This window comes from Anser anser (assembly GCF_964211835.1).
Source record: "Anser anser genome assembly, chromosome: 3".
NCBI classification, from domain to species: domain Eukaryota; kingdom Metazoa; phylum Chordata; class Aves; order Anseriformes; family Anatidae; genus Anser; species Anser anser.
In genome coordinates this window covers 102,987,902-103,012,689 of record NC_139722.1, presented here as the reverse complement: position 1 = coordinate 103,012,689, position 24,788 = coordinate 102,987,902, and the positions used below count along the sequence as shown (strand labels likewise).

The window sequence follows — 24,788 nt, the reverse complement described above, 5'->3', positions numbered from 1 at the left end:
AAGAGGTTGTGATCTCGGTGCCACAGCCATACAAACAAACACCAGCAGCAGGCTGCTGCGTTCGGCAGAGAGCTGAGCGCGTCCTGCAGGCACAAAAAGCTCCCTCCACACTGCAAGGGACTCAACACTTAAGCAAGCCACAATGTGTTTTGAAGCTTTTGCCAAAAAGTACAAAAACCTGTAGCCAGTGTAGCTAAGCATTTGATAACAAGCGTGGTTTCTTCTGCTTGACATATTTTCCTGGTGTATTTGTTTGTAAAGGTAGAGATAAGTACAGTAACACAATCTGTTCTTTAATATCGTAGGCAAAGAAAAATCACTAGTCACTAGCTACAACAGTTGACAATATTTGCCAGGCAGCTGCAAGTATATGTTTGGTGGTTTTATTCCAAAGATCTCAAACGGAGCGTGATCCTGAAAACCCTTCTTCCCTCCAGTGACCCTCGGCTGCAATAATAACATGAACAAAAAGCAACCGCTGGTGTAAGGGAGGAAAAGAAGACGAGGCTCCGATTCCTCCTGCGATGCCTGTAATGGTTGTTTTCACTACAGATAAGAAAGCAGACTGGTGTGTGCAGCGCAGCAGAAACGAGCCACTCTGCCCGTATGCAGAAGTCTGACAGTCGGCTACGGAAAACATGGACTTAAAAAACTCTTAAGAATAATTATTAGAAATCATAGCCAAAATAACATACATCAGCCTTGATTAGTTACATGAAAAAGCAGCCTTAAATTGATAGTTTAAAAACAGGAAAATTAGCAGTATGATTAAGTATGAATGGCTAATAAAAAGAATTTTGCTAAAACAGATTAAGGTTCAGATTGAGGTCACAAAAGGAACTGATTGAGGAAAACTGTCATTTTTGCTGGGACTCTGGAGCTGTTTTAGCTATGCTGTTTCCTCTGAATCACAGCTTTGTGATGAGGAATTACACTGCTGGGGTTAATAAAGAGTTGGCACATGTTTACCCCAAAATTTCAGTGAAAACTTTATGGTCCAAGAAAAAGGCAAGTTCCTCGTGAGATGTTTGCCCTTCTTGGCTGCGGATGCCTCCAGGAGCCTCTTTCTTCATCTCAGGTCAAGAGCTGAGCCTTGGATCTGTAAGTGTGGGCCAAAATTCAGCATTTCCAAGGGAGAGACTTGCAGGGAGACTTTTTCCTGGCAATGCCTGTCTGCGTGCATGCAGACCCCGGCAGTCCTCTGCTGCAAATGGGATACTGCCAGTGCCTGCACATGATGGGCATGGCTGACCTCAGGAATTTCAGGCAAGAAGCAATCTGCGTGCATTTCCCTTCTGAAAACCACTCTGTTTTCTTGTTATCCCATTTGCACAGAGCTGGGGTGATTCCTGAAGAAGCCGAAGAGCTGACGTGCAAGTACTGGCACCTCCTCGCACTTCAATCCCATCCTGCTGGTCTGTAGGGGAAGGCTGGAAGGACCACAGGTGATCCAGTTGTTGTCCATCACCTGGTGCTCCCAGTCCTGTGGGACTGTGCATCCAATTCTGCACCCGGGGCTCCTCCAGGTACTCTAAGGAGCTCTGCAGCATCAGTGTCTGCTGCATTGTGGATACACGGCTCCAATGCCATAAATTGCCAAGTCTGCAAGCTGGGGGTGATGGGATGGGGATGAGGATAGGGATGGGGATGGGGATGGGGATGGGGATGGGGATGGGAATGGGTATGGCGATGGCGATGGCAATGGGGATGGGGATGGTGTGGGGTGTTCCTCACTTATTTTTTTTCTCCCGGGTTGGCACTTTGCCCAAGGGGGAGCTGACACGTCTGGTGGGCTGCTGCTCGGTGCCACGAGCTGTTGCTGCATTTATGACTGTCACCAGGCCCTATGGGGGTCAGCAAGCCATCAGGAAAGCCGCTGTATAACCGCGTCAGAAAAAGGCAGTCCCTGGCCCGGCTGCGCCCCTGACAAGCTGTAACAGGTTCTGCGGCGGCACCTTTTCTGTTGCTAAATAAAGAAACTTCTGTCTTGCAGAGCCTAAACCCCTTGCTGAAAGACTGAAAGGAAGATGGGCGGGCAGGACAAAGGGGCTGTGTGCGATTTTTAACGTTTGTTTGTTTGGGTCCCGGCTGAAGGGAATTCACATCGAGCGAAGCGCATTGACACTCAGAAGAAAATAAGTCCTCGGTTTTAGAAAGGGCAACTGCTTCAGACGGGCAGAATTCAGAAAGTCAGAACCATGCAGATAAGATGACTGTGCCAGAAATCGCATTTTTATTAGTACATAAAACACATGTCACTTGACAATGAGTATCTGAAGCACAGAGTGAAATAGCCCTCTTGCAGTGAAGTCAATATTTAAATCAATATCTCTGGTAAGGAAAATATCTTACTCATTGATATAGATTGTTTTTTTTTTTCCTTATGAATCTCTCAGGAGGTAAACAGTGTATTTCTCTTGCAAAAGCAACTGAATAGCATTGCCAAGTAGGTCTAATCATTCCTAGAATCCAATAGCACAATGCTCTGAAATTATTAATGTTGTTATAAATGCCATTTGACCTTTATGTCAAGGATGTATTTCCTTTCCAGAAAAAGGCACCTACATTATTTTCGCCCTGCTGCTGCGGAGTGCGAGCCGTTGGTAACTCCCAGTAACTCCAGAGGCAGCACAGGACACCCCAGGATTAATAGTTTACGAGATGCAGGTACTTCTGGCTCAGCTACTCGAGGCTAATACCCACAGGAGAAGTTAGTGCCCTCGTACTCGCTGCTGTGACATCCTCCACCCACTGCAGGGAAGCTGTGCAGCCCAGAAGAGCGGACCCCAGGCTGCTGGCAGAGGGGCACCACCAAGACCATGCCCCAGGGGCGTGCACATCACCTGGACTAAGGGACTCCCGTGTCCTCCCCTGGTAAAGTATGTAATCCTGGGTGCAGAGCACAGCTCCTCCCCCTGGTTCATTCACCTTTCACAAACTCAGGCTCACTCCTTTCTTGTTTCAGCCCTGTGATAATCTGGTTCCTTGCTGCAGCAGGGCGAAACCCCAAAAGGAGGGGAAAGGATCATCCCATCTCACAGCCCGGTGGCTGGGGCACTTTTTGTGGGAGAAGAGAGCCTCGATTTTGCCTGGCTTTAGGATGAGGAAAGTGTTAAAGGCAAATTTCCCGCCCTTAGGCTAGACACCCTCGCTTGTAGGCTGTCCTATGAAAGATGGGAACTGACACCACCATGAGGACATCTCGCAAAGAAAGCAGTACCGAGTGGATTTCTGCTGGAGCCAGTAGGCATGGAGAAAGCACATGTCCTGGCTCCTGGCAGACCCCCAGCTACCCCAGTCCTCTGCTGAGGGGCTGCCCTGGCACGGAGATGGCACTGAAGCACCAAGGAGCACATCTCCTGAGCTGGACGAGCTGCATACACCTACACTCACCCTATGTTCTGCTCTAGGCTCCTAAACCCATTGGCTTTTTCAGGACTTTACAACATATCCAGCCACCTGCGCTCTTAAAATTCACAGTGTAGCCGTTGAGATTGTTTTAAATTGTTATTAGGTGCATCTATGTCCTGGAAAAAATTGTCCCTCAGTGCCTGGCAGGACTGTGTCCTTAGTGGTGACAGATAATATGCACCCTGAAAATACCAGGAACGATTTTTATTAGAGAAGATGGCTCCTTAAAGCTGTGGCTGTACAATGTAAAAATAAATTCATTCAGCACACACACACACACACAAAAATCATCAAAATCATTTTCCCCGGGTTAAAATCCCTCTACAGAAATATCTTCCCCTCTCTTAAAAACACCAACCAACCAAAAGAAAGTAAGTCTATAAAATTAAACGACGTTTCCTGTTCGATACCAGATTTGATTATTCAGCGGGGTAGAGTAGGGTTTTACACTACCAAACACGCTTCCTCTTCTCCTGCTTTACGACTTTAAACTTCTTAAGACTTTTACCACCACTGCTAGGACAGACAGGGCAGCCCACGGTACTTTTTATGTGCTTCTAACCCCTCCCCATGGAGGCTGCTAAAACAGTTGAGATCTTTGAGCCGCGGTAGGGTGGCACGGGCTGAGAGCGGTCACTCTCTGGCAGTTCTTCTGATGTGATTAATAGAAAGAAAGCTGCATTGGGATGAGGTTTGGCACAAGACAAGTGTGCATCCTCAAGGTCTCTGTTCAAGAAGAACCACCTGGAGAGCATCCTATATGTTGTTTTTAAACTCTTGTCCAGCATCACGTTGCCCAGACCGCATTCACTTATGATTTCTGAAGGGACAGTGAAGGCAAAGAGGGGGATGACATGCCCACAGTGTTGCTGGTTCAGAAGGGGATGAAAGGGAACCGGCAAAATGTCTGCTACCAAAGGGGCATCAAAGCTACCTCTATCACCCTTATATGCATCCCCATCCTGCATTGCCTCTCCTGGAAAGGCACAAATGGTTAATCTTAAAAGCAACCTGGCAGAAGCAGGGTTTGGGAACCAGTTCCCCAGATTTGCACAGTGGTGTTAAAACTGAGCAGGACATTAGGTGATACTCGGTGGGCAGGCAGGCTTAATGGCCAATGTCGCTCCGTCAGCCTTTTCCCATGAAAAAACCTGCACCTTAGGTGCTACCAAGTGCTAATTTGTTAAGAAACCCTTAATTGAGTGACAGTTAATTATTGACAGATTTGAACTACTTTATCTCTCAATCAAAACCTGGCTCTGTCCCAGGCAGCAAGCAATTTACAGCCACAAAAGGTAAATCTGGCCACGTGCAAGCTTTTTATGCTGGGGCCTGATGGCTCTCCCTCCCCCACCCCAGGTTTCTGCTAAAATTTCTCTCTGAAGGAGCCGATGATCCCCTGGTGATCACCAGCCCACATCAAGGTGGTTACCCTGCTTAACCCCACTTGGCACAGAGTGGGAATTGCCAAGGGGACATCCATCTGGAGCTGCCTGAGATAAGAGGTGTCCAGTGTTAATAAACAGGCTTCCTCTACACCTCAGCAGGGCCTTCCTTTTCTAAACAGTCTTCCTTTAATGTTGTAAAATGTTTTTTTCCATTTACTCAACAATCATGCCTTTGGTGGGGGGGAGAGCCAAGGGAGAGGAGGAGAGGAGGAGAGGAGAGGAGAGGAGAGGAGAGGAGAGGAGAGGAGAGGAGAGGAGAGGAGAGGAGAGGAGAGGAGAGGAGAGGAGAGGAGAGGAGAGGAGAGGAGAGGAGAGGAGAGGAGAGGAGAGGAGAGGAGAGGAGAGGAGAGGAAAGGAGAAAGGAAAGGAGAAAGGAAAGGAAAGGAAAGGAAAGGAAAGGAAAGGAAAGGAAAGGAAAGGAAAGGAAAGGAAAGGAAAGGAAAGGAAAGGAAAGGAAAGGAAAGGAAAGGAAAGGAAAGGAAAGGAAAGGAAAGGAAAGGAAAGGAAAGGAAAGGAAAGGAAAGGAAAGGAAAGGAAAGGAAAGGAAAGGAAAGGAAAGGAAAGGAAAGGAAAGGAAAGGAAAGGAAAGGAAAGGAAAGGAAAGGAAAGGAAAGGAAAGGAAAGGAAAGGAAAGGAAAGGAAAGGAAAGGAAAGGAAAGGAAAGGAAAGGAAAGGAAAGGAAAGGAAAGGAAAGGAAAGGAGCAAATATATTAGTAGAAGTAGTAGTATTAGCAGCAGCATTACAGTCATTCACTACAGTATCTCTAAATGTTCATAAATGTTTTATGCATCCTAAAATGCCATGTCCGAGGAATACGGCATCCCACTGAGGTTAATGAATGAATGAGGTGCCCTTGAAGGTTAATTTGCACAAACGAAAGGTCAAGGGACATCTTCAAAACAAAATATTGATTAAAGCAAGTTAAATGTTTTGACTTGAAGGAGACATGAAGGATTAAAAAGCAGAATAGAGCAGTATGGATAAGAAAGGAACAGGAAAGAAAAAACACCACCCCCAGACACAAAGGAAATGGTAGAAAACATATCTGAATCAGCTAGTCATCTGCTAACAAGCTGTAAAGATTTCCAATGACAAGTTGTCACATTAGTTTAGTGAAACTGAAGCAGCACTTATCCCTTTTCCTGTGCTTAATCTCTCAGCGCACTGCACAGAAACATGCTACCACGTTTAATAGGATTAGTTTAGTTCACTTTCTCTTCTCTGGAGGTTTTCTTTTCTTTTTCTTTCCTTTTTTTTTTTTTTTAAACAATTCTGTTTCCATCAATACCAGCTTCTTCATTTACTCTCCAGGTTAAAGGCATTTTCCTCCAAAGGTTTCCTTTCTGGAAGGAGGAGCCAGGATGAAGGGAGCTGAGGAAAGGTTCTCCACTTTCTCACACACCATGCTGATGATGATCTATTGATATCAGTAGAGTTATTTTGAATTAACATCAGTGTAAATAAGAGAAGAATCATGCCTTTGTTGTTGTGGGTTTGTTTGTTTTTTTGTTTGTTTTGCACATGAAAGTGCTTGGACCTTCCCCACCCCTTAGGAAGAAAAAAAAAAAAAAGAAAAAAAAAGGAAAAAAAGAAAAGAAAACCTGCTATGTATTCACAGCTCTTTACTTCATTTGCTGTGAGCAGACAGAGCAAGGAAAATGATCAAAGAAAAGGCAGTCCCAACAATAAACCCTTGTCACTTCCAATTTTCTTGTCGTGCTGCAAAGGGACAGAGGAATCACCCATGGCCATGGACACATTTCAAAAGTTTTCCCAAGTTTCTTGCATCTGCTTTTTCCCCTTGAAGAAAGAAATACACACAGAGAAAACTGTCAGCTTGCAGTGAACGTTTTCTAGTCAGAGGTACCAAAATTTGAAGGAGGATTTATTTCTGATGGGCCAAGCTCACAGCTGGCTGAACATAGACCTGATGACCCCAGTATCTGGAGGAAATGCAGTATTTGGGTCTGAAGCTGGAGACACACCAAGCGTTAGTTGGTGGCAGTGAGGTAGGAGAAGAGAGCCCGCACCCCCTGACTATGGATCCAAACTTTGTTAATGTGAATTAATTTGGGGGGAGAGGTTCAAAATTCAGGAAACAGACATTATGGGAGGCTACTTGAGAACTATCACTTGTCAAGGGACATGGGACCTCAGCTCACTGCTGGGACCCCACATGCAGTTGGTTGGGGGGCTGTGGGGCAGCAAGGGGCCACCAGTTGTGCACCCACCTGCAGCACCAGGAGCCTGCCCCATCACCAGGTCTATGATTCCGGTGGGTGGGAGACTAATTTTACTGCTGGGCTTCGAAACATCAGCTTGAGTTCCTTAAAAGGCTGCCTGTCCTCTGGGATGGAAAGAGACATAGGGTCTGTGGGCATCCAGGTGGAAGGGGGCGTGCAAGAGACCCAGTCTGCTTGACCGTGGGGATGCCGCTGCACCCGCAGTGCCTCAGTTTCTCTTTCCTCCGCCTCGAGCAAACCAGTGGCGGTTGAAGCGAAGTTGAGCCCCGGTGGTGACGAGCCCACTGGCAGAGGCAGTTAGTTATTATATATCTGAGTTTGCACCATTCAGCTTCACCTCTGCACAAATCCCAGTGTCCTTTAAAAAAAAAAAAAAAAAGGAAAGAATTCAGGAGAGTCACTCACCCGCCAGATTTAGCCTATCTCCCCCCGCGTCCAGGCACACTTCTGCACCCTTGTTCCGCAGCCCCTGCAGCACTTAGGGCTACAAGGGGAGCCTGAATTTGGCACCTGGCAAGGCGCGATGGACTTGCGGGGACCCAGGCAGGGGCTCAGCACCCCTTTTTCCTAAAGGTGGCCCTTAAAAGCACCCCCCCGCAGCCTGCCCCGGGGAATTGCGGCCCCATGCGTGACCCCGGTCCCGCTGGGGCAGAGGGAGCCTGGTCCCGGCTGGGGGGCAGCTTTGGGGTCCCAAATTCCTGCAGCCGTCGGGTGCCCGTGCCCGGGGCAGGCACAGGGGGTGCCGGCACCCTGCGCGCACCCACGCGTGAGGCCGGCCGGGGGGCTCCGCTCCGGAGCCCCAGATGGGGAAAAGCGGTCGGGGGGCTGCCGGGGGGGGGGAAGCCAACAGGAGCCGCGGGTGCGGTGCCTGCTCTCGCTCCCCGGGCCAAATTTCGGCTCCGCAGCGGCAGCAGCCGGGCGCTCCCTGCTCGCACACCGCGGCGCTGCGCCGCCGGCCCGGCCGGGAGCATCCTTCCTTTTTGCCGCTGAGAGCCGATAAGAAGAAGAATTTAATTTTCCCCCTATCGATTTTAAAGCGGGAGCCGGCTGGCAGCCGCCTCGGGGTGGCCGCCACTTGCCCCAAACTTTCGGAGCGCCCCGCTCCCCATCGCGCTGCCCCACGCGCGGCACAAGCGCGGCGGGGCGCGGGGACGCTTGGAAACACGCGTGGACCCCCCCGCGCACACGCAGCACCCCCGGACACCCCCGGGCATCCCCCACGGAGCCCCCCCTCGCCCCCCCCCCCTCGCCCCCTCGCCCCCGGGGCCGACTTCGGGCGAAGTTTTCGGCCCCACGCAGGTGCGCGCCCCACGCCGCCGGCCGGCGGGGGGGGACCGGGGCGGTGTCGGGGCCCCCCCGGAGCCCTCCCCCGGCTCCTGCCAAATTCTCGCCGGCCCCCCCCCGGCCCAAGGAGCCTGCCGATTGGGCGCCGGGCCGGGCCCACGTCACTCGGAGCGTGACGTCGGGTCTTCCTGTTTCCTTCAGCTGTGTCTTAAAGTAAATCTTGGGGCGGTGCGGAGCGCCCGGCTCGGCGCGGCGCGGCTCGGCTTGGCCAGGCTCGGCTCGGCTCGGCCAGCCCCAGCCCTGCCCCAAGCCCCAGCCCAGCCCCAGCCCTGCCCAGCCCTGCCCCGCCACGCTCCCGCACACTCGCCGCGCACACGGCGCCGCACGCTCGCACGCTCCCGCACAGCCCCGCGCAGCCCCGCACGGCCCCGCACACTCCCCCGCGCAGCCCCGCGCAGCCCCCGCAGCCCCCAGCAGCGGCGCTGCTCCGAGCGCGCGTGTGAGCGAGCGGGGCGCGGGCGCGCCGTGCATGTGCGCGTCGCCCTTTCTCCCTCTTTGCACCGGCAAAAAAAAAAAAAAAGAGAGGCTCAGTTTCGTCGCCTCTGCACCGAGTAAGTATCCTCTCCCTCTCTCCTCAGCCCCTGCTTTCCCTCTTCTTTTTTTCCTTCTTCTGTTTTTTCCTTCTATTTTCCCCCTCTATTCTTTTCCTTCTTCTATTTCTTTTTTCTTCTCTTACCTTATTCTATTTCTTCTCCCCTCTTCTATTCTTTTCCTCTCTTCTGTTCTTTTCCCCTCTTCTGTTCTTTTCCCCTCTTCTATTCTTTCTCCTTCTTCTATTTCTTTTCCATCTATTTTTCCTTCTATTTTTCCCTTCTCCTATATCTTTTTCATTCTATTTTTTTCCCTTCTATTTTTCTCCTTTTTCTTTCTCTTTTTCCTTCTTCTTCTTTCTCCTTCTTCTTCTTTCTCCTTCTTCTTTCTCCTTTTTTTTTGTTTTTTGTTTTTTTGTTTTAATTCCCACTTGGGGCTGCTTTAGATGACCCAGGGAATGGGAAGGGTGTGGGGGGTGTGGACAAGCCCCCCCTGTCAAACCCCGCTCCCCATTCCCCGACTTCCCACCGGGCGGCCGCAGGTCCCCGCCGCGGGACCCCCCCTCGCCCCCGGGGGGCTCCTTTTTGTCTCGTCCCGCGGCTCGGGGGCGCTTCGGCGGGGCCGGGAGATGCGACGGCTCTCGGGCTCCTTCTTCGTGGTCCCGGCTTCCTCCTACCCCCCGCCGAAGTTCCCCATCCCCTGCCTCCAACTCCTGCTCGGGTGCTCCGAGGCTCCCCTTTGTCTTGTTTATTATCGCCGCCGCTCTTTTTGTCCCTTCCCATTTGCCTGCCGTTTGCATGTCGTTACTTCTCCTTTTTAACCCCGGCCGGGAAGGGCAGGGACTTTTTTTTTTTTATTATTATTCTTAGTCCGCTCCTCGTTGCGATCACTTTGTCATTTCCAAGGGTGGGACGAGCTGCGAATTGGGCAAATGCGGAGAAAATGGGATTGGAGCGGTAGGTAGCGAGCACACGGGGAGATGGGATGCGAGGCGCGGGATAGGAGCCCAGTGTGGCCGAGCGCTCGGGTTGCTGCTACTTTCTGGTTGTTTGCTTGTTTGGGGTTGTTTATTCCATTGGGGGCGGTGGGTTATTTTATTTCCCTTAGGTTTTGCCGGAGATCCTCCTGAGCGTTTTTACGGTTCCCGAGCGCCCCGAAGCACTTTGCCATGCGTTCAAACGGAGTTACAGCGCGGGAGGGGGGGTGGGGGGGGGAGGCTTTGGGGTCAGCACCCCGCGGCGGGGAGAACCCCAAAACCGAGGCGGACTGCGCGGGGACCCTACGGGAAGGGGTCCCCGGCAAGGCTGGAGGATCCTGCCGAACGGGCGGGGGTCTCCGCTGCTCCGGGAAAAAAATGCGGGGGGGGGAGAGGGGGGGCCGGGGGCAGCACCTGGCGGGGCCGAGCCGCGCAATGCCCGCGGCGCTGCGCCCCCCGCCGCCCAGCGCTGCCCGCCCCCGAGCCCCCTCCCCGCTCCTCTCCCCTCGGTTGGGCTGCGAGCAGCCGTCAATCAGGGAAAGTTTGAAGCCTCCGCGGCCCCTTCTTGCTCGTTTTGGGTGCTTTTTGGCCTTTCTGCGAGGTATCCCGGGCCGGGAGGTGCTCGGTGGTGCTCGGGGGGTGGATAGAGGATCGACGCCGCAAGAGCGGAGCCGAGGTAAAAACTCCAAGGTAGAGACTTTTTGCTACCAGCTCCCCATGAAATTATTCCGAGAGCTGTATCCCGCTGGCCGAATGGCACCGGCAGTGCCTCCAGCTGACTTTCTTGCCAGCTGAGCTCGCAGGCCTCCCGGTTCATGCGACTTCTCTCTCTTTTTTTTCTTTTTTTTTTTTTTTTTTTTTTTTATGATCGGCTGATAAATTAAGGCAGTCGTAAGATTGGACAGGTTTGGAAATTGGAGTTTAATTTGATTCGGGGCAGAATTGTAAATACTGACGGTTGTAGTTCCCTGAATAATGATTTATTCTGTCTCAAAGTGCAGACTAACTGCTAGGTTAACTAATTCAAGGACTCTGATTTAACGGCATCGTGGAGCATGGGAAAAAACCTTTGGAGAACTTGGGCTGAGTTTGCAGTAGGAATCTGTCTTGCAACCGTTTCAGTATTGTCTCTGCACAGAGTCCACGTGAGTTATTTTCTTCATGACGAGTGAAATAACAAGGACCAAGCCGGCATGGTAGGAGGGAAACATTTTCAATTTTGCACCATGAACGGCTCGATTTCTTTTTCTCGTTGAAGGAATCTGTTTCCCCAGGCAGTGCGGAGCGCAGGTAGTTGGTGGAGGGCTGTGCGTCTCCCCAAAATAAAGGCCAGGACTAATGAGATGCCGAACACCTCCTCTTAGAGAGCTCTGTCAGTGTGTGCTGTAGTCGATGAGAGCTGAGGATGTGGGGCATTCGCAGGACTTGCTGAAGACGTTGCGGGATTGGGCCCTGCTGGCTTCTCTGTTGCATGCTAAGGAGCAGGTAGTGTAATTTTCAAGGAAATCACATTCTGATTTTTACCTCTTGTTACGGGGAAATCCTAACAAAGTAGTTGTTGCTGCTATTTGTTTCTGCCTTGTTTCATGGTGCTTTATGGCGTGTCTCAGCTGAGGGAGTTAGATAAGCCTTTCTCCCAAGAAAACTTGTGCCAAAACCGTATGAATAGGTGGTACTTTCTCCTTAGCTGCTGAAGTGATTTTAGCGTTGATCAGACTTATGGTGAACGCGTGTCATCTGTTCTTCAGATATTAGCTGTGGTTTTGTGTGGTAAATGCTTTTGACTGGAATAATTTTCGTCCTGCTCTTCGTGGCTGCTTCTGGCAAAGCCATGCCCAGTGCAGCGCTTTAGAGCAAAAGATTTAAATATTTCTGTTAGCAGAAGCATGGTAAATTCCTCGTGTAGTATTGGCGTGATGGGCTGACATCAAGCAGGCAGACGCTGGACCAAAGAAAGTCGTTGGCTTGTGAAAAGATAGGACCGATTTCAGCTCTATGAACTGATAGCTCCTTGCATTCACCAGTGAATATTTGTCAAGTTTAGCACTTCACTGCTGTGAATACAATGGCTGTTCCCTATCACTTGAGCATGTTAGGTTAGACCGAGTTCCTTCAGAGCGGCTAAGTAGGGTGAGATTGAAATTAAATCCCCGTTATATCTCATAGGTGTATGAATGAATATGGGAGAAAATGATCAGCACCTTTGTAGATGAGTTAATAAAATTGATTACAGAAATTGATCTCTTTGTAATGAGTGCGGTTAAATACCTGATGTCCTATTCCTTTCTAAATACAATTCTAGCTAAAGGTTTGGGAACAGGAACTCTGCGGTACCTAGAAATTAATCTGTTTCCAGTTAACATGTCAGTGCATATCACATGGATATGTAATAAATCCATGCCTATAGCCACTGTGCTATTAAGAAGTTATTCATAGCTGCATTTTAATCAAGTCTCCTTAAACAAAAGTTTCAGAAGTAACTTTGCAAATACAGTAACGCACGGTATGTTTTTGGGTGGACTTAGAACGTGCTGAGGCCTTTGTTGTATTTTTGAGTTGCATGGGAATGGAAAGCGTTCGGTTTCTGAGAAAGCCGCTCCGTGCGAGTTGAGGCTCTAGATGTGGAGAGTAAATTTAACATAATACTCCTTGGTAAGCAAGGAACATTAAAAGTGACCTATAAAGCAAATTTAACCATCAAGAATTTCAAGCTGTGTATCTCTGAAAGGAATGGGGCTCCTAAAGATTTGTACATAGACCTTGACGATCTAAGCTGTCTTTCTAAGTGTGTATTTCTGGATAGCTGTCCAGAGACGGTAGGTGTATGAAACATGGTTTTGAGACAATACGTGGCCAAAGAACTGGTACCATGTAAAGGACACAAACTTCCTAAACGTCTTTTTTTCCAAGACTTCCCTATTTACCCAGCTCTAATCTCGCCAGTATCGCATTTTCCCAGCCATGGCTGGGGTTTTGCATCCCACTGTAGGGGGCTTTCCACTTCCCTTGGGGTCTGAACTACTTTTGGTCCTCCAAGACCAAAATACTAACTGGCCTTTTGACGTCCATTCCGTTGTGCCAGGCTAAAGAAGTTTTTCTCATCTATGAGCCGAAAGGGCTGCAAGCCTTAACGCTGGCGGGCTGTAGGCTCGGTGTAACACCAGGGCAAATGGGGGATATTGCTTAATGCCTCGGTTAAGGGCATGATACCTCTGGTGCTTCCAGCGAGGGAAGGAGGGGGCACCGCTGCAGAGCACCTCCTGCTGCACGCCTGTTGGTGCGGGGGCTCGGGGAGAGGAAGATGGACACTGGGGAGGAAGGATGCGTGGCAATGACCTTCCAACCTGGCGCAGGACAGCCTATTTCCTGAGCTGCTGACTCAAGGGTACAGCGAGCCCTCCCCATGTGTGTCCTTGGTTGGGATTGGGCAAGAGAGCGGGAAACAGCGTTCAGGCACCTGAATTTGCTGGGAAACGTGCAAAACTGGGAACCTGACATGAGGTTTTTGGTGCGAGTGTGGGAACGTACTGCTGGATCTTAGTCAAGTAGAGCTTGACTGCAGAAACGGAAGGAAAGGCACGAAGGTTTTCAGTGCTGGTTGTTTTTTTTCCTATTGGCAACTGCTGTCTTTACGCAGAATGCCTTCAGAGTATCGTACGGGCAGCACGCAAGAGCTCTTACAGTTATCTTGCAATTAGTTTATATCGCTTTCAAATGAACACCACTAGACTAGAAGGTCAACCTTGACCATGGTTCACACTGCGCTGGTATCTCCTGCTGAACAACTGGGGCGGTGTGTCACCCCTTCCCATCCCTGCCAACCTGGCCCCTCACTTATGAAACTGACCCTTCTGAAAACCCAACTTCTCCAATTTTTTTTTTAAAGGAAGATATAATTGTTAGAGCCAAAGCCTGTTCCTTTTGCAGTAATTCAAAGAAAGCAGGAGACGGGTTTTCACAACGCGTACTGCCCAGCAGGGCCTGATTCTGCCACTGGCACATAGCAGGATTTTGGTACTCGAGCATGCCATGGACTCAGGAGCATTGCCTGCAGGGTGCGATGCTACCTGGCATGCAGGTGGTACAGTTGGGCCCCTGCAATAGAGCTCCTTGCTACCGTGTTGTTATCGTCAGATCTCCCAACTCCACTTTCTAATGTGATAAGGAGTGATCTGTGAAGGCAGTGTCCTGGTAATGATGTGAGGCTCTGGATTTCCCATCTGAATTCATGACATTTTTTTTTATTTTTATCATTCTTTGCTTTCCTCTATGCAAGGAGCCAGTAACAAAAACAAACATCACGTCTCTTGCATAACTGTGACACCAAATCTCTGAAAATTCTTTTAGTACATCCAGAATACGTGGGCAAAAGCTGCAGAATAAACATAATGTTTCTAAGTATTAAAAGCTTTTTTCCTTTTTTTTTTTTTAATCTTGGTTGCAAACTAAGCATTGACTACTGTCTTGATTTTACAGATTATTTCATGCTGAAATTATGCCTATTTGCATGGGTAGTCATTCTTTAAAACTAGCCACAGATGCAGTCCTAGGGAGCACGTAGATGTTTTTACAGGTGAACCGAAAGAGATGGGAGCAATTCCAAAAAGTCTGCATGCTGCCTTTGGCAATATACCCTGTTATTGTGAAGATTGTGCTCTGTTAAGCAAATGTAAAGTTTAATATTAGATAAGCGTCGCATGAAAAATATTTTAATTTTACTGAATGTTGAATTTTAAGAAACGGTAAAGAGCGTCCAGAGCTTTGTGTGTAATGTGAGTTTAGCATCACTAGTTAATAAGTCACAAATTATGTCAAGAGCCTTTTACAAAATGCAAGGAAGTGTGTTATCTTTTTATGCTGTGTTCCTGGGAAACAATGAGAGTTCATATAAAGAGGAGGTATCTTCCTTTCTCACGCAGTTGATTGATGTTACTACTTTCATCTTTCCATATTTTTTCTCATCTTTTCTACATGTCACAGGAAATAAGATTCTGTGTATTCAAAATAGCACGTGTAAGAAGGGCTTCACTGGGCATCTGAGATGCTGTTCTTGGAGATTTTTCCAAAGCAGAGAGATGTGGCACTGAACATGCCTCGTTTCTGCTCTGTGAAAAATTTAATGTCGAGTAGTTCAGTGTGCGAAATACAAAATGTTCAGGCTTTGGTAGTGAGGCTTACTTGGAGAACGTAAGTTAAGAAAAGGGGAAGAACGTACGGGGAATTCAAAACACTGTCGTGGCTAGTCACTGGTACATATGATGCTGTGTTAACGAACTACATTTTGGCTTTTATTTGATCACATCTATGCAAATATTATAATCCTGGCCGTAAAATGTTTTAATGCATTTTTTGCCTTGCTGAAGAAATGTTTCCCTAATGATTTAAGAGAGTTTTTTTCCCCTACGTTGTAAGCATAAATGCATCTCTGTTTCTCTGCCTTTCACATGCACGTATACTATCCTGCCTACAATTAAGTGAAAGTTGTTGTTCTGACCTTCGAATGTTTATTTACCAGTTTTATCTCTCTTTAAAATACAAAACAACAATTACTGTTTTTACATTGCAATTGATTTTTTTTAATCCAAATTTTATACAATTTCTTGTTTTAACAATAAATCTTAAATAAGGAGTACTTTCATCTTCTTTTGTAACATGTATCTCAATGCCCTAAATTTAATCAATTGGTTGTCAGAGGCTGTGTTCTTCTAATCTACTCTTTCTTCTGAAGATAAACAGTATCATTTTAGGCATTTGTGCAAGAGAATCATATTACTGGTGCTTAAGCAGTTTTTGCTTTTTTAAATCTTAATCCATCTTAAACCAGTGGAGCAGAAATATTTAAAAATGTTTCATTTCAAGCAGAGTGCATAATAAATTGCAATAATTGTAATGTGCCATAAATCCCAGAGCCTATGCATTTTGCATTTTATTCAGGATTGAGGTCAGGAAATTTGGAGAAATTTAAAGAAAATGATTCATCAGTCCTTTTGTTCTGTTGGCCAGGGTCCCAGGATTCTTGAGCTGAGCCCAGCTGACAAGCTTTTGAAGATGGCACAATAACAGTCCAGTGATGCCTGACCATGACAGCACAGCCCTCTTAAGCAGGCAAACCAAGAGAAGAAGAGTTGACATTGGAGTGAAAAGGACGGTAGGGACAGCATCTGCATTTTTTGCAAAGGCAAGAGCAACGTTTTTTAGTGCCATGAATCCCCAAGGTTCAGAGCAGGATGTTGAGTATTCAGTGGTGCAGCATGCAGATGGGGAAAAGTCAAATGTACTCCGCAAGCTGCTGAAGAGGGCGAACTCGTATGAAGATGCCATGATGCCTTTTCCAGGAGCAACCATAATTTCCCAGCTGTTGAAAAATAACATGAACAAAAATGGTGGCACAGAGCCCAGTTTCCAAGCCAGCGGTCTCTCTAGTACAGGCTCAGAAGTACATCAGGAGGACGTATGCAGCAACTCTTCAAGAGACAGCCCCCAAGAGTGTCTTTCCCCTTTTGGCAGGCCGACTATGAGCCAGTTTGATGTGGATCGGTTATGCGACGAGCACCTGAGAGCTAAACGCGCCCGGGTTGAGAATATCATTCGGGGTATGAGCCATTCCCCCAGTGTGGCATTAAGGGGCAATGAAAACGAAAGAGAAATAGCTCCGCAGTCCGTAAGTCCCCGAGAAAGCTACCGAGAAAACAAACGCAAGCAAAAGCTGCCTCAGCAGCAGCAGCAGAGTTTCCAGCAGCTGGTTTCAGCGAGGAAGGAGCAGAAGCGAGAGGAGCGCCGACAGCTGAAGCAGCAGCTGGAGGACATGCAGAAGCAGCTGCGCCAGCTGCAGGAGAAGTTCTACCAGATCTACGACAGCACCGACTCTGAAAATGATGAAGATGGCAACCTGTCCGAAGACAGCATGCGCTCCGAAACCATGGACGCCCGGGCTGGGGACTCTGTTGGCAGGTCGGACAACGAGATGTGCGAGCTGGACCCGGGGCAATTCATCAACCGGGCCCGGGCCCTCATCCGGGAGCAGGAGATCGCAGAGAACAAGCCGAAAAGAGAAGGTCCCAAGGAGAAGGAGCAAGGGCCAAATTCCTTCCATCCCGAAGGCAAACACTTGGCCGAGACGCTGAAGCAGGAACTGAACACCGCCATGTCACAAGTTGTGGACACAGTGGTTAAAGTTTTCTCGTCCAAGCCCTCCCGCCAGCTTCCTCAGGTCTTCCCGCCTCTCCAGATCCCGCAGGCGAGGTTCGCGGTCAACGGGGAGAACCACAACTTCCACACGGCCAACCAGCGCCTGCAGTGCTTTGGGGACGTCATCATTCCAAACCCCCTCGACACTTTCGGCAGCGTCCCTATGCCCGGTGCCACCGACCAGACCGAAGCACTGCCTCTTGTCGTCCGCAAGAACTCCTCCGACCAGCCTGCCTCGGCCCCGCCAGCCGGTGGCCACCACGCCTCGCTGCACCAGTCCCCGCTCTCGGCCACCGCCGGCTTCTCCACCTCCTCCTTCCGCCACCCCTTCCCACTGCCCCTCATGGCCTACCCCTTCCAGAGCCCCCTTGGCGCCCCGTCGGCCTCCTTCCCGGGGAAAGAGCGTGCCTCCCCCGAGTCCCTGGACTTGACCCGGGAGACCACCAGTCTGAGGACCAAGATGTCATCGCACCACATGAACCACCACCCCTGCTCACCTGCGCACCCCCCCAGCGCCGCCGAAGGCCTCTCTTTGTCCCTCATAAAGTCCGAGTGCGGCGACCTGCAAGACATGTCCGAAATCTCGCCCTACTCGGGAAGTGCAATATCCTTTTCTGAAGGCGAGCGGTCGCCCCATGGCCTGCAGGAGAGGACCTGGGGCCACCCCACCCCGTGGGGCTGTCCCGAGGGCATTTGGGCTGGGGGCACTGGTGGGAGGAGCAGGCAGGGGAATTGCCAGGTGAAATAAAACACGGGGTGGTAACTGGAGGTGCTCCATCAGCGACAGCATCCAAATTAAAAGAGACACCCATCCGCCCAACATTTTAGACTGGTTGGGTTTCCCTTCCTGCTGGTCAGGAGGTGATGACCCCATCCAAAAACACTGCTTGTCCACCTCCTTCCCCTCCCAAAACACAACCTGTGTTAATGGTGGCCTTGCTGGAGCTCACAAAGAGACAGCACTTGGTCATTTGTGTGTCTTCAGCTCTCACGTAAGGGAAATATAGCACAAAAGATCCAGGTACTGATCTATTCAGGCAGCACCAAGTTCTTTCCCCCACCCAGAGGTCTGCTCCTCAGCCCTGGTGCAGCTGCCTGCTATGCATGATTAACCTCTGTTCAGCCATACACAGAAATCTTTTGTCCTAACGTACACAAAGCAAATTATTTTGGAAAGCTGGAGAGAACAATTAAATATAAAACTTCAGCTGTATTAAATTTGCAGGACACTTCCCCTGCTAAAAAAAAAATAAAGTCCATCTATTTAGCTTGGTCTCAGGGGTTAGCAGAAAAAAATACATCTCTGCTTTTATTTAGGCAAATTCAGACATAGTCTTTTTTTTTTCCTGGAAACTAGCACTAAGTTTTTTTTTTCTTTCTTTCTTTTTTAGTAGTAACACCTCCCACTCACTGCATCGTCTCCCCTAATATGCTTTTTAGTCAAAAGATTTTTCTTCCAAGTACAGTTGTATTAAAAGTGAATAAAATGCCTTGTGTGCCCCATGCTAAAATTGAGGATTTTAAATGAAGAGTAGATGGGCATTTTCCCATGCTCCAAGAACCCAACAAAAGGCAGCAGCAAAAGCACAGAGCCTTAGAAGCAGATAATTTTGTTCCCAAGTTGATGGCAGTAGTTGTGACTGGATAACTCTGCCCCAGCCCGGGTAACAGCAGTGACACCAAGAAAATTGTCCCCTTCCCAGGGCTGTCATGCGAGGGGAGTTGCATGAAGCCATGCCCCACCATGGGTGTCTTCTAGGCGATTAGCAGCTCTGGTGGTTTTAGGGGAATTGCAGCATGTTTTCTGTGGACGTGGGAAGGGTGCAAGCAGGGCTGGGGACCTGTGGGTTGCCTGCTTCTCCTGTTGGTGTGGCTGGTCCCTCCTGTGGCAGTGGGCACCACCAGGATGGAGGCAGACACTGCAGGGCCACCACCCATCCCCAGACCCCAGCAGGTCTCCCATCAAACCTAGACCAAGTCTGGGGGAAGAATCATTGCTGTCTGATGGTGTTTGGCTAAAAAAAAAAAAGTGTGAATAATGCCATTTCTGTAGGAGAAAGGCTCTGAAAGCACCTTCCTTAGCTGTTGGTGTTTTCAAGAGCCAGCTGGTGGTGGACGTGATGTTGGAGGGACCTTTTTCCTGAAGGAAGATCTCTCTGCTGCACCAGCAGCAGGGAAATCTTCACCTTGCCTTATATACTGTATGGCAAAACAAGGGAGTCAGTCTGAAGGCAGCATCATTCTTAGTTACTTCCTGTTACTTTGGGAGGTCCAAACTGAAAATCATTCTTCCACACTGAAACACAGTGAGGATGCATGCAGAGCAGTCCTGAGGTCAGCACGAGTGGCAGCCGAGGGCAGGATCCAGGCCAGGGCAATTAAATAATCTCTGCCAAACAATACAGAGGCGTACTGATTATTTTGGTGTAAAAGTAGTTCTCCCATCCTGGGAGAGAAGTTGTAAGGGATGGAAAAGTGCATAAACTGGGAGTGTTTGTGTGGCAGCAGGTGATCCCCTCCACCTGTGGAGCATCTCTGCCTTGCCCCTGCCGTTTCTCCCCCTTTCTCCTGCCCTTCCCCACTGGCAGTCCTTAGCAGAGCTCCTTGCTCCTGCTGAAACCGGGCTGAGAGAGCCCTGTTCTGCAGCTTAGTCGGGGAAATGCTGAGCGTTGGGGCAGTTCCTGCCTCTCTCCTTGCCCTTGCTTCTTCCCCTGCCCTTGGGAAAGCGCTCTGTCTGGATGCAGACCTATTAGGGAAAACAAATTTACTAAAGAGCATTTCTACACGACGTGTGCCCTGATGTACAGTTCAGCTGTGGGGGTGTTTTTGTTTTCTAGCAGCGGCTCGTTTGCCCAGGTAGCTTGCAGTTTCCAGGGAAAGGCGCAGTACGGAGGTTGGTTTGTTTGTGGTAGGTTCTGTTGTGGTGCTTTTGTTTTACATGGTTGAGTGTGCATATACAAGGAATATATTTCTTGGGAGAAGCAGATCTTTCTTCCCTGCAGAAAGCAACATCTGTTTTCCTGGACAATACAGCCAGGACGAGAACATAAGACTAGCAGATACAGCCAAGTTCAGGTTTTAGTCCTAGGCTAAAACACTGCACCAGCCTGTTTTTTATTTTTTTTTTTAACCAACGCCTGTGAAATGCATCTGATCTTTCTTTGCTGAATTGCAGAAGGAAACAGTTAATGTTTGCGTATGTTGCTAAACAAGATAAGATGCACCTGCAGCATGAATTCCCATCTTGGTCCTGAATGCAGTCTATATCTTTGCAAACTAATCTGTTTAATCAAATATTAAGTTTTATTCAAATTCTGAAAGAAACAGACAGCCAATTGTTTTTCTGCACGGTCTTCCTTTGTCATGCATCCTCTTTGCATCTCAAGAAAAATAGCCTTGTTCAGTCCCAAAACATTTGCATAGATCAAAATTGAAGCACAACAGTAGCCTGTGTGCTGTTAAGACATCTGTAAAGGTGAAGAAGTTTGGCGCATTCTCCCCGGCAGGAGGGCTGTGGGACACGAGTGAAACTTTCTGCAATTTATTTATTTTTAAGCAGAATTCCAATCCAACTGGAATGAGTTTCACAGTCCCAATATGTGAAAGCTGTAATTAGCGAATTACAACATTTTGAAATGAGGAGTTATTACATCTGACTAGAATTAAACTAATTAAACTTAAAAAAAAAAAAAAAAGATGAGCGATTGTACAGCAAGCTGGATAACTGTGCTGTTGATAAAACCTGAGCGATAGAAGAGTACTTTCCAGCTGGCCCATTCTTCAGAGGGTCTTGAAGATGCTTTGAGATACAGCGATTTGGAGCTTTGTTTATTGAGAGCAACTGAGGTGTAACTTAAGCAGCAGCTTGGCTTTGGCAGTGCAGATTTTCTACCTGATACAGCCCATTCTTACCTCTTTTCCTTCTGCTCCATGCGTGTATAGGATAGAAAAGCCTGCTAGAGCATTTCAGGGAGCTCAGGCTGAGAGAAACAGAAGTGAAAAATTGTCTTCATTGAATAATATTTTTTTTTGCAAAAGAGGAGGGCTATCCCTGAGGGTTAAAGTGCAAATAAGTCAAATGCAGTGCAGTACTACCTCCCTGCTTCCCCGGTTAAAACACACAGGATCACATATAGGTTTAATTCCCAGTCTTTCGCTTCTTATTTCTTAACATTTTGCCTTTTTGCTGCTGCTGGGTGAGGTGAGGCTGCGTCGCACCGTGTAAGCGCACAGCGCTGAGGCTCTCAGGTTGTTTGAACACTGCTTTAGGTTCAGCTGCAGTACACTGTTTCTCTGATCTTTTATGTTCCTGAGCAGATGTCTTTCATTAATTTATGGATTTATCATCTTTTCTTTCTCTCCTTTTTTTTTTCTTTCCTTTTTTTTTTTTTTTTTTACACCTGGCAGCTGGCTCAAGTTTCAGCAGTTATTGTCTATTTTGCATTACCCATAGAATTGAATGTCATCTGTCTTCACAAAGCTATAGCTGGGAGAATTGAGGCAAGCCACATGAGCTGCTGGGACAGAGCTTGTTTGCGTTCCATTCGGCACCCCTCCTCCCTTTACCTCCTTAATATTTATTTGTGCTCGTTTTCTTTCCTGGCCTTGAATGGGGCTTAGCTCGTGTTCAGTACAGCTGTATGTTTACTGAATCTATTTCATCATGAGTCATTGTGCGTGTGTAAGTATCCTGGAAACAGCTAGTGCTTTCTTGGAAGAACAGTTGCTTTTCAGCCCAAGCACTTAAAAAGGAAATTAAGCAATTGGTCAGTTCAGTTTTTTTCTGAAATAGCAATGGGTTATCTAATTCTTAGCTCTTAAGTCTGTCATTAACTATTTTTTGCTAGATTATCACAGATCAGATCTTTTATCATAGTACAGCGTTAACCTTAGGAGCAAGATATACAGATTGGTTGCATATTTGATATCGCTTTAAGGCTGCCAAGTGCTTAAGAACGAGTATAATTTTAATAGAAAATGGATTTCTGGGAATTTGAGTCTTAGAACATCTTTTAATACGTGTTTCATTCAGTATCAATATCCCCTGGCATTATGGCAGAAAACATTTAAAAATCCTAAATGCAAAAGGAATCAAAATGCTTAGACAACTGCCTAATATGCTTAAATCCAGCAAATATGGGAGCTTTTTTTTGAAAGTTTAAGTCCATCTTTTAGCTCGCGTTGAAAGAGAGGGTATGCCAAACCTGATAACAGCCTGTCAGCAGTGTCGGAGGAATCACAAATTAGGGAGACTTAGGATTTTTATTTCTTTTACTTATTGAAGTTCCCCCTCAGCCCCTTGCTTCCCTGAAATGATCATGTAACAAAAGGGATTTCTGGTGTAGAAGTTTTGATTTGTCTAAAACTCTTATCACTAAGCAATAGGTGACAGCTTGCTACTATTATTTCACTTACGTATTTTGACAGATGGCACCGCAGAGTGTAATGCTCTTTTAGACTTCTCTATCAGTCTAATGGAGGTAACTGGAGGTTCTTTCAACTCTTCTCTTGGCACAAGAAGTATGTCAGTCATAAATTATCTTCTTTGTAATCAGCAAGCATCTAAAACAAAATGCAAGTTCAGCTCAGCCGTTCTCCGTGTACTTCCAGATAATAAGAGGGTTTTAAATTAATATTATCAACGACTTTTTTTTTTAATGCCACATTTTTCCAATCTAAAAACAAATCTTATCACTAGAATAAAGGAGAGGGTTTCAAGTCAATTTCCCGAATTAGAGAAAAGGGTCTTCTGTTGAAAAAGCTCGGGTAGCAGTAGCCTGCTGCTAAAAATGCGTCCGAGCTCCTGGTACTGAGGCCCGGCAGGAGATGCTCCGTGCCAGCGTGTGTCCGGCCTGGTGGCTGGGGCACGGCGGCTGCAGTGTGCCTGTGCTCCGGGTCGGCCTTCCCCCGCCATCAGGTGTGAAAGGAGTGAAATTTTCAACAATTGTGTTTAGGAGAAACAGTCCTCGGAGAAGCTTCTGGGAAGAACCCTTAATTGACCTTGTGGGGGCCACATTGATTTTCTCCACGTGCATCTTCATTTCTGATAAATTATAAAGCCATTAATTTGCTGAGGAAATGGCAGGGCCAGCCTGCGGCACAGATGTGACCAGAGCCGTCCTCGCGCGCAGTGCACAAAAGGGAGCCAAGAAGCCGGGAGAAAATCAGCAAGCCGAGATTGTTATGGTTAGCTTCACATTCCCTTGGGAACTGTTTTCGTTGCTTCTGTTTACAGATCTAAAAGGTAATGATGTTTCCAGGATAAATAGGCTGCCTTATAGGGTAAGTGGCCATTTATTGATCCGCTAGCCCGTATTTATCGATCACTTAGCCCCAAATGCCGCTTCCTCCTCCGAGGAGTTAACCGGCTAAACCAGAAGGCGACAAGTTGGGTCGGTTTGCGGGGACGGAGGGGCTCTGCCTCCCAGAAAATTTGGCTTTTATTAGCCAGGCAGCTGCTGAAGCAGAGCAGTAACGGGATTAGAGAGAGTGACTCAGGATGCTAAGGCAGGGACGAAACAGGTGAAACGCGCTGCCCGTAGCAGACATTACTCGAAACGATGCAGCACCTGCGTGCGAGGCACATGCGCTAGCTTTGTTTTGTGCGAGCAGCACAATGTGGAGAGAAAAACAAACTTTGGCTGGAATTGCAAAGGAGAGGGAGAAAAAGCTCCTGATAAGTTTTCTGCGGCACATGCTTCGTGCATTAGTTCCCTTAGCAACAAGTGAACGTACATATGGTGCACAAGCCGTAAACTTGGAAAAATCCCGAGACCCAGGACCAAAACTGATAGGAAACGCAGGGTTTTCGTTGCGTGTCCTCTCATACCTCTTTTTGCTATGTTACAGAAAATGACAGCGCGGCAGTTTCAGTGTTACTAATTTCTCCTGCAGGCTGGGGAAGTGCAGCAGTAAGGGGGCACTTTGGGAGCTCTGCACACTCAGAAACAGCCTTCTCGAGAAAAGCATTTTCCTTTACTAACTCAATCCTACATGCAGGAAGGCTTGTCGCCGAACCACTTGAAAAAGGCCAAGCTCATGTTCTTTTACACCCGGTACCCAAGTTCCAACATGCTGAAAACCTACTTCTCGGACGTAAAGGTAAGAAAATCTCTTCCCCCCTGCTCTCCTTACTGCATGCTGTGTTTGGTCACAGAGAAGTGTGGTGCTGTCAGAGATCAGTGATATTTCTGGTTAGGCAGAGGTTACGGCTGGCTTTAAGCGCTTGTTCTTCCTGTTGAGGTTGTACTCTGCCTGTGCCTGGATGAGGAAAGGAGAGGTTGGAGGATTTAAAATTAAAAAAAAAAAGAAAAGAAAAAAAAAGACATTTCAGAGCAAAGTAAGAATAATCGTTACAGTAAATCAAACAATTTCCATTATACATATCCTATCAAAAAAGAGATTTCTTTGGTGGTAGAAATACACTTCCAAGAACATTTTGGAGCAGTTCTCAAGTGTTCCCTTATTGTTTCATTTCGGTTGGTTTCCTCATATTTGTGCTTACATAAGCACAGCGCAGAATCCCTTTCTTTCTGTCAAAAAGAAACAGTACATTGAAATTCTCCATGCAGAAGCTGCTTAAAAACAAAAGTGATGATTGTCTCTTATTTACAACTTAATTTGTTGTTGATGCAGAGTACACTGAG

At 47.8% G+C, this 24,788-nt stretch overlaps 1 protein-coding gene across 4 annotated transcripts in view; it reads left to right on the top strand.

Annotated features, from left to right (window-relative positions):
- Positions 1-8,622: 8,622 nt before the first annotated feature.
- Positions 8,623-24,788, top strand: part of PROX1 (prospero homeobox 1) — a 48,614-nt gene continuing 32,448 nt past the window's right edge. For 2 of the 4 annotated variants that reach the window (XM_083832020.1, XM_083832017.1), the window contains exons 1-3: positions 8,623-8,998; positions 15,958-17,748; positions 24,138-24,243. In XM_083832020.1, the coding sequence (XP_083688146.1) occupies positions 16,025-17,748; positions 24,138-24,243 (1,830 nt within the window). In that variant the 5' untranslated portion in view covers positions 8,623-8,998; positions 15,958-16,024. The other 2 variants (XM_083832018.1, XM_083832019.1) reach the window with 2 other exon arrangements.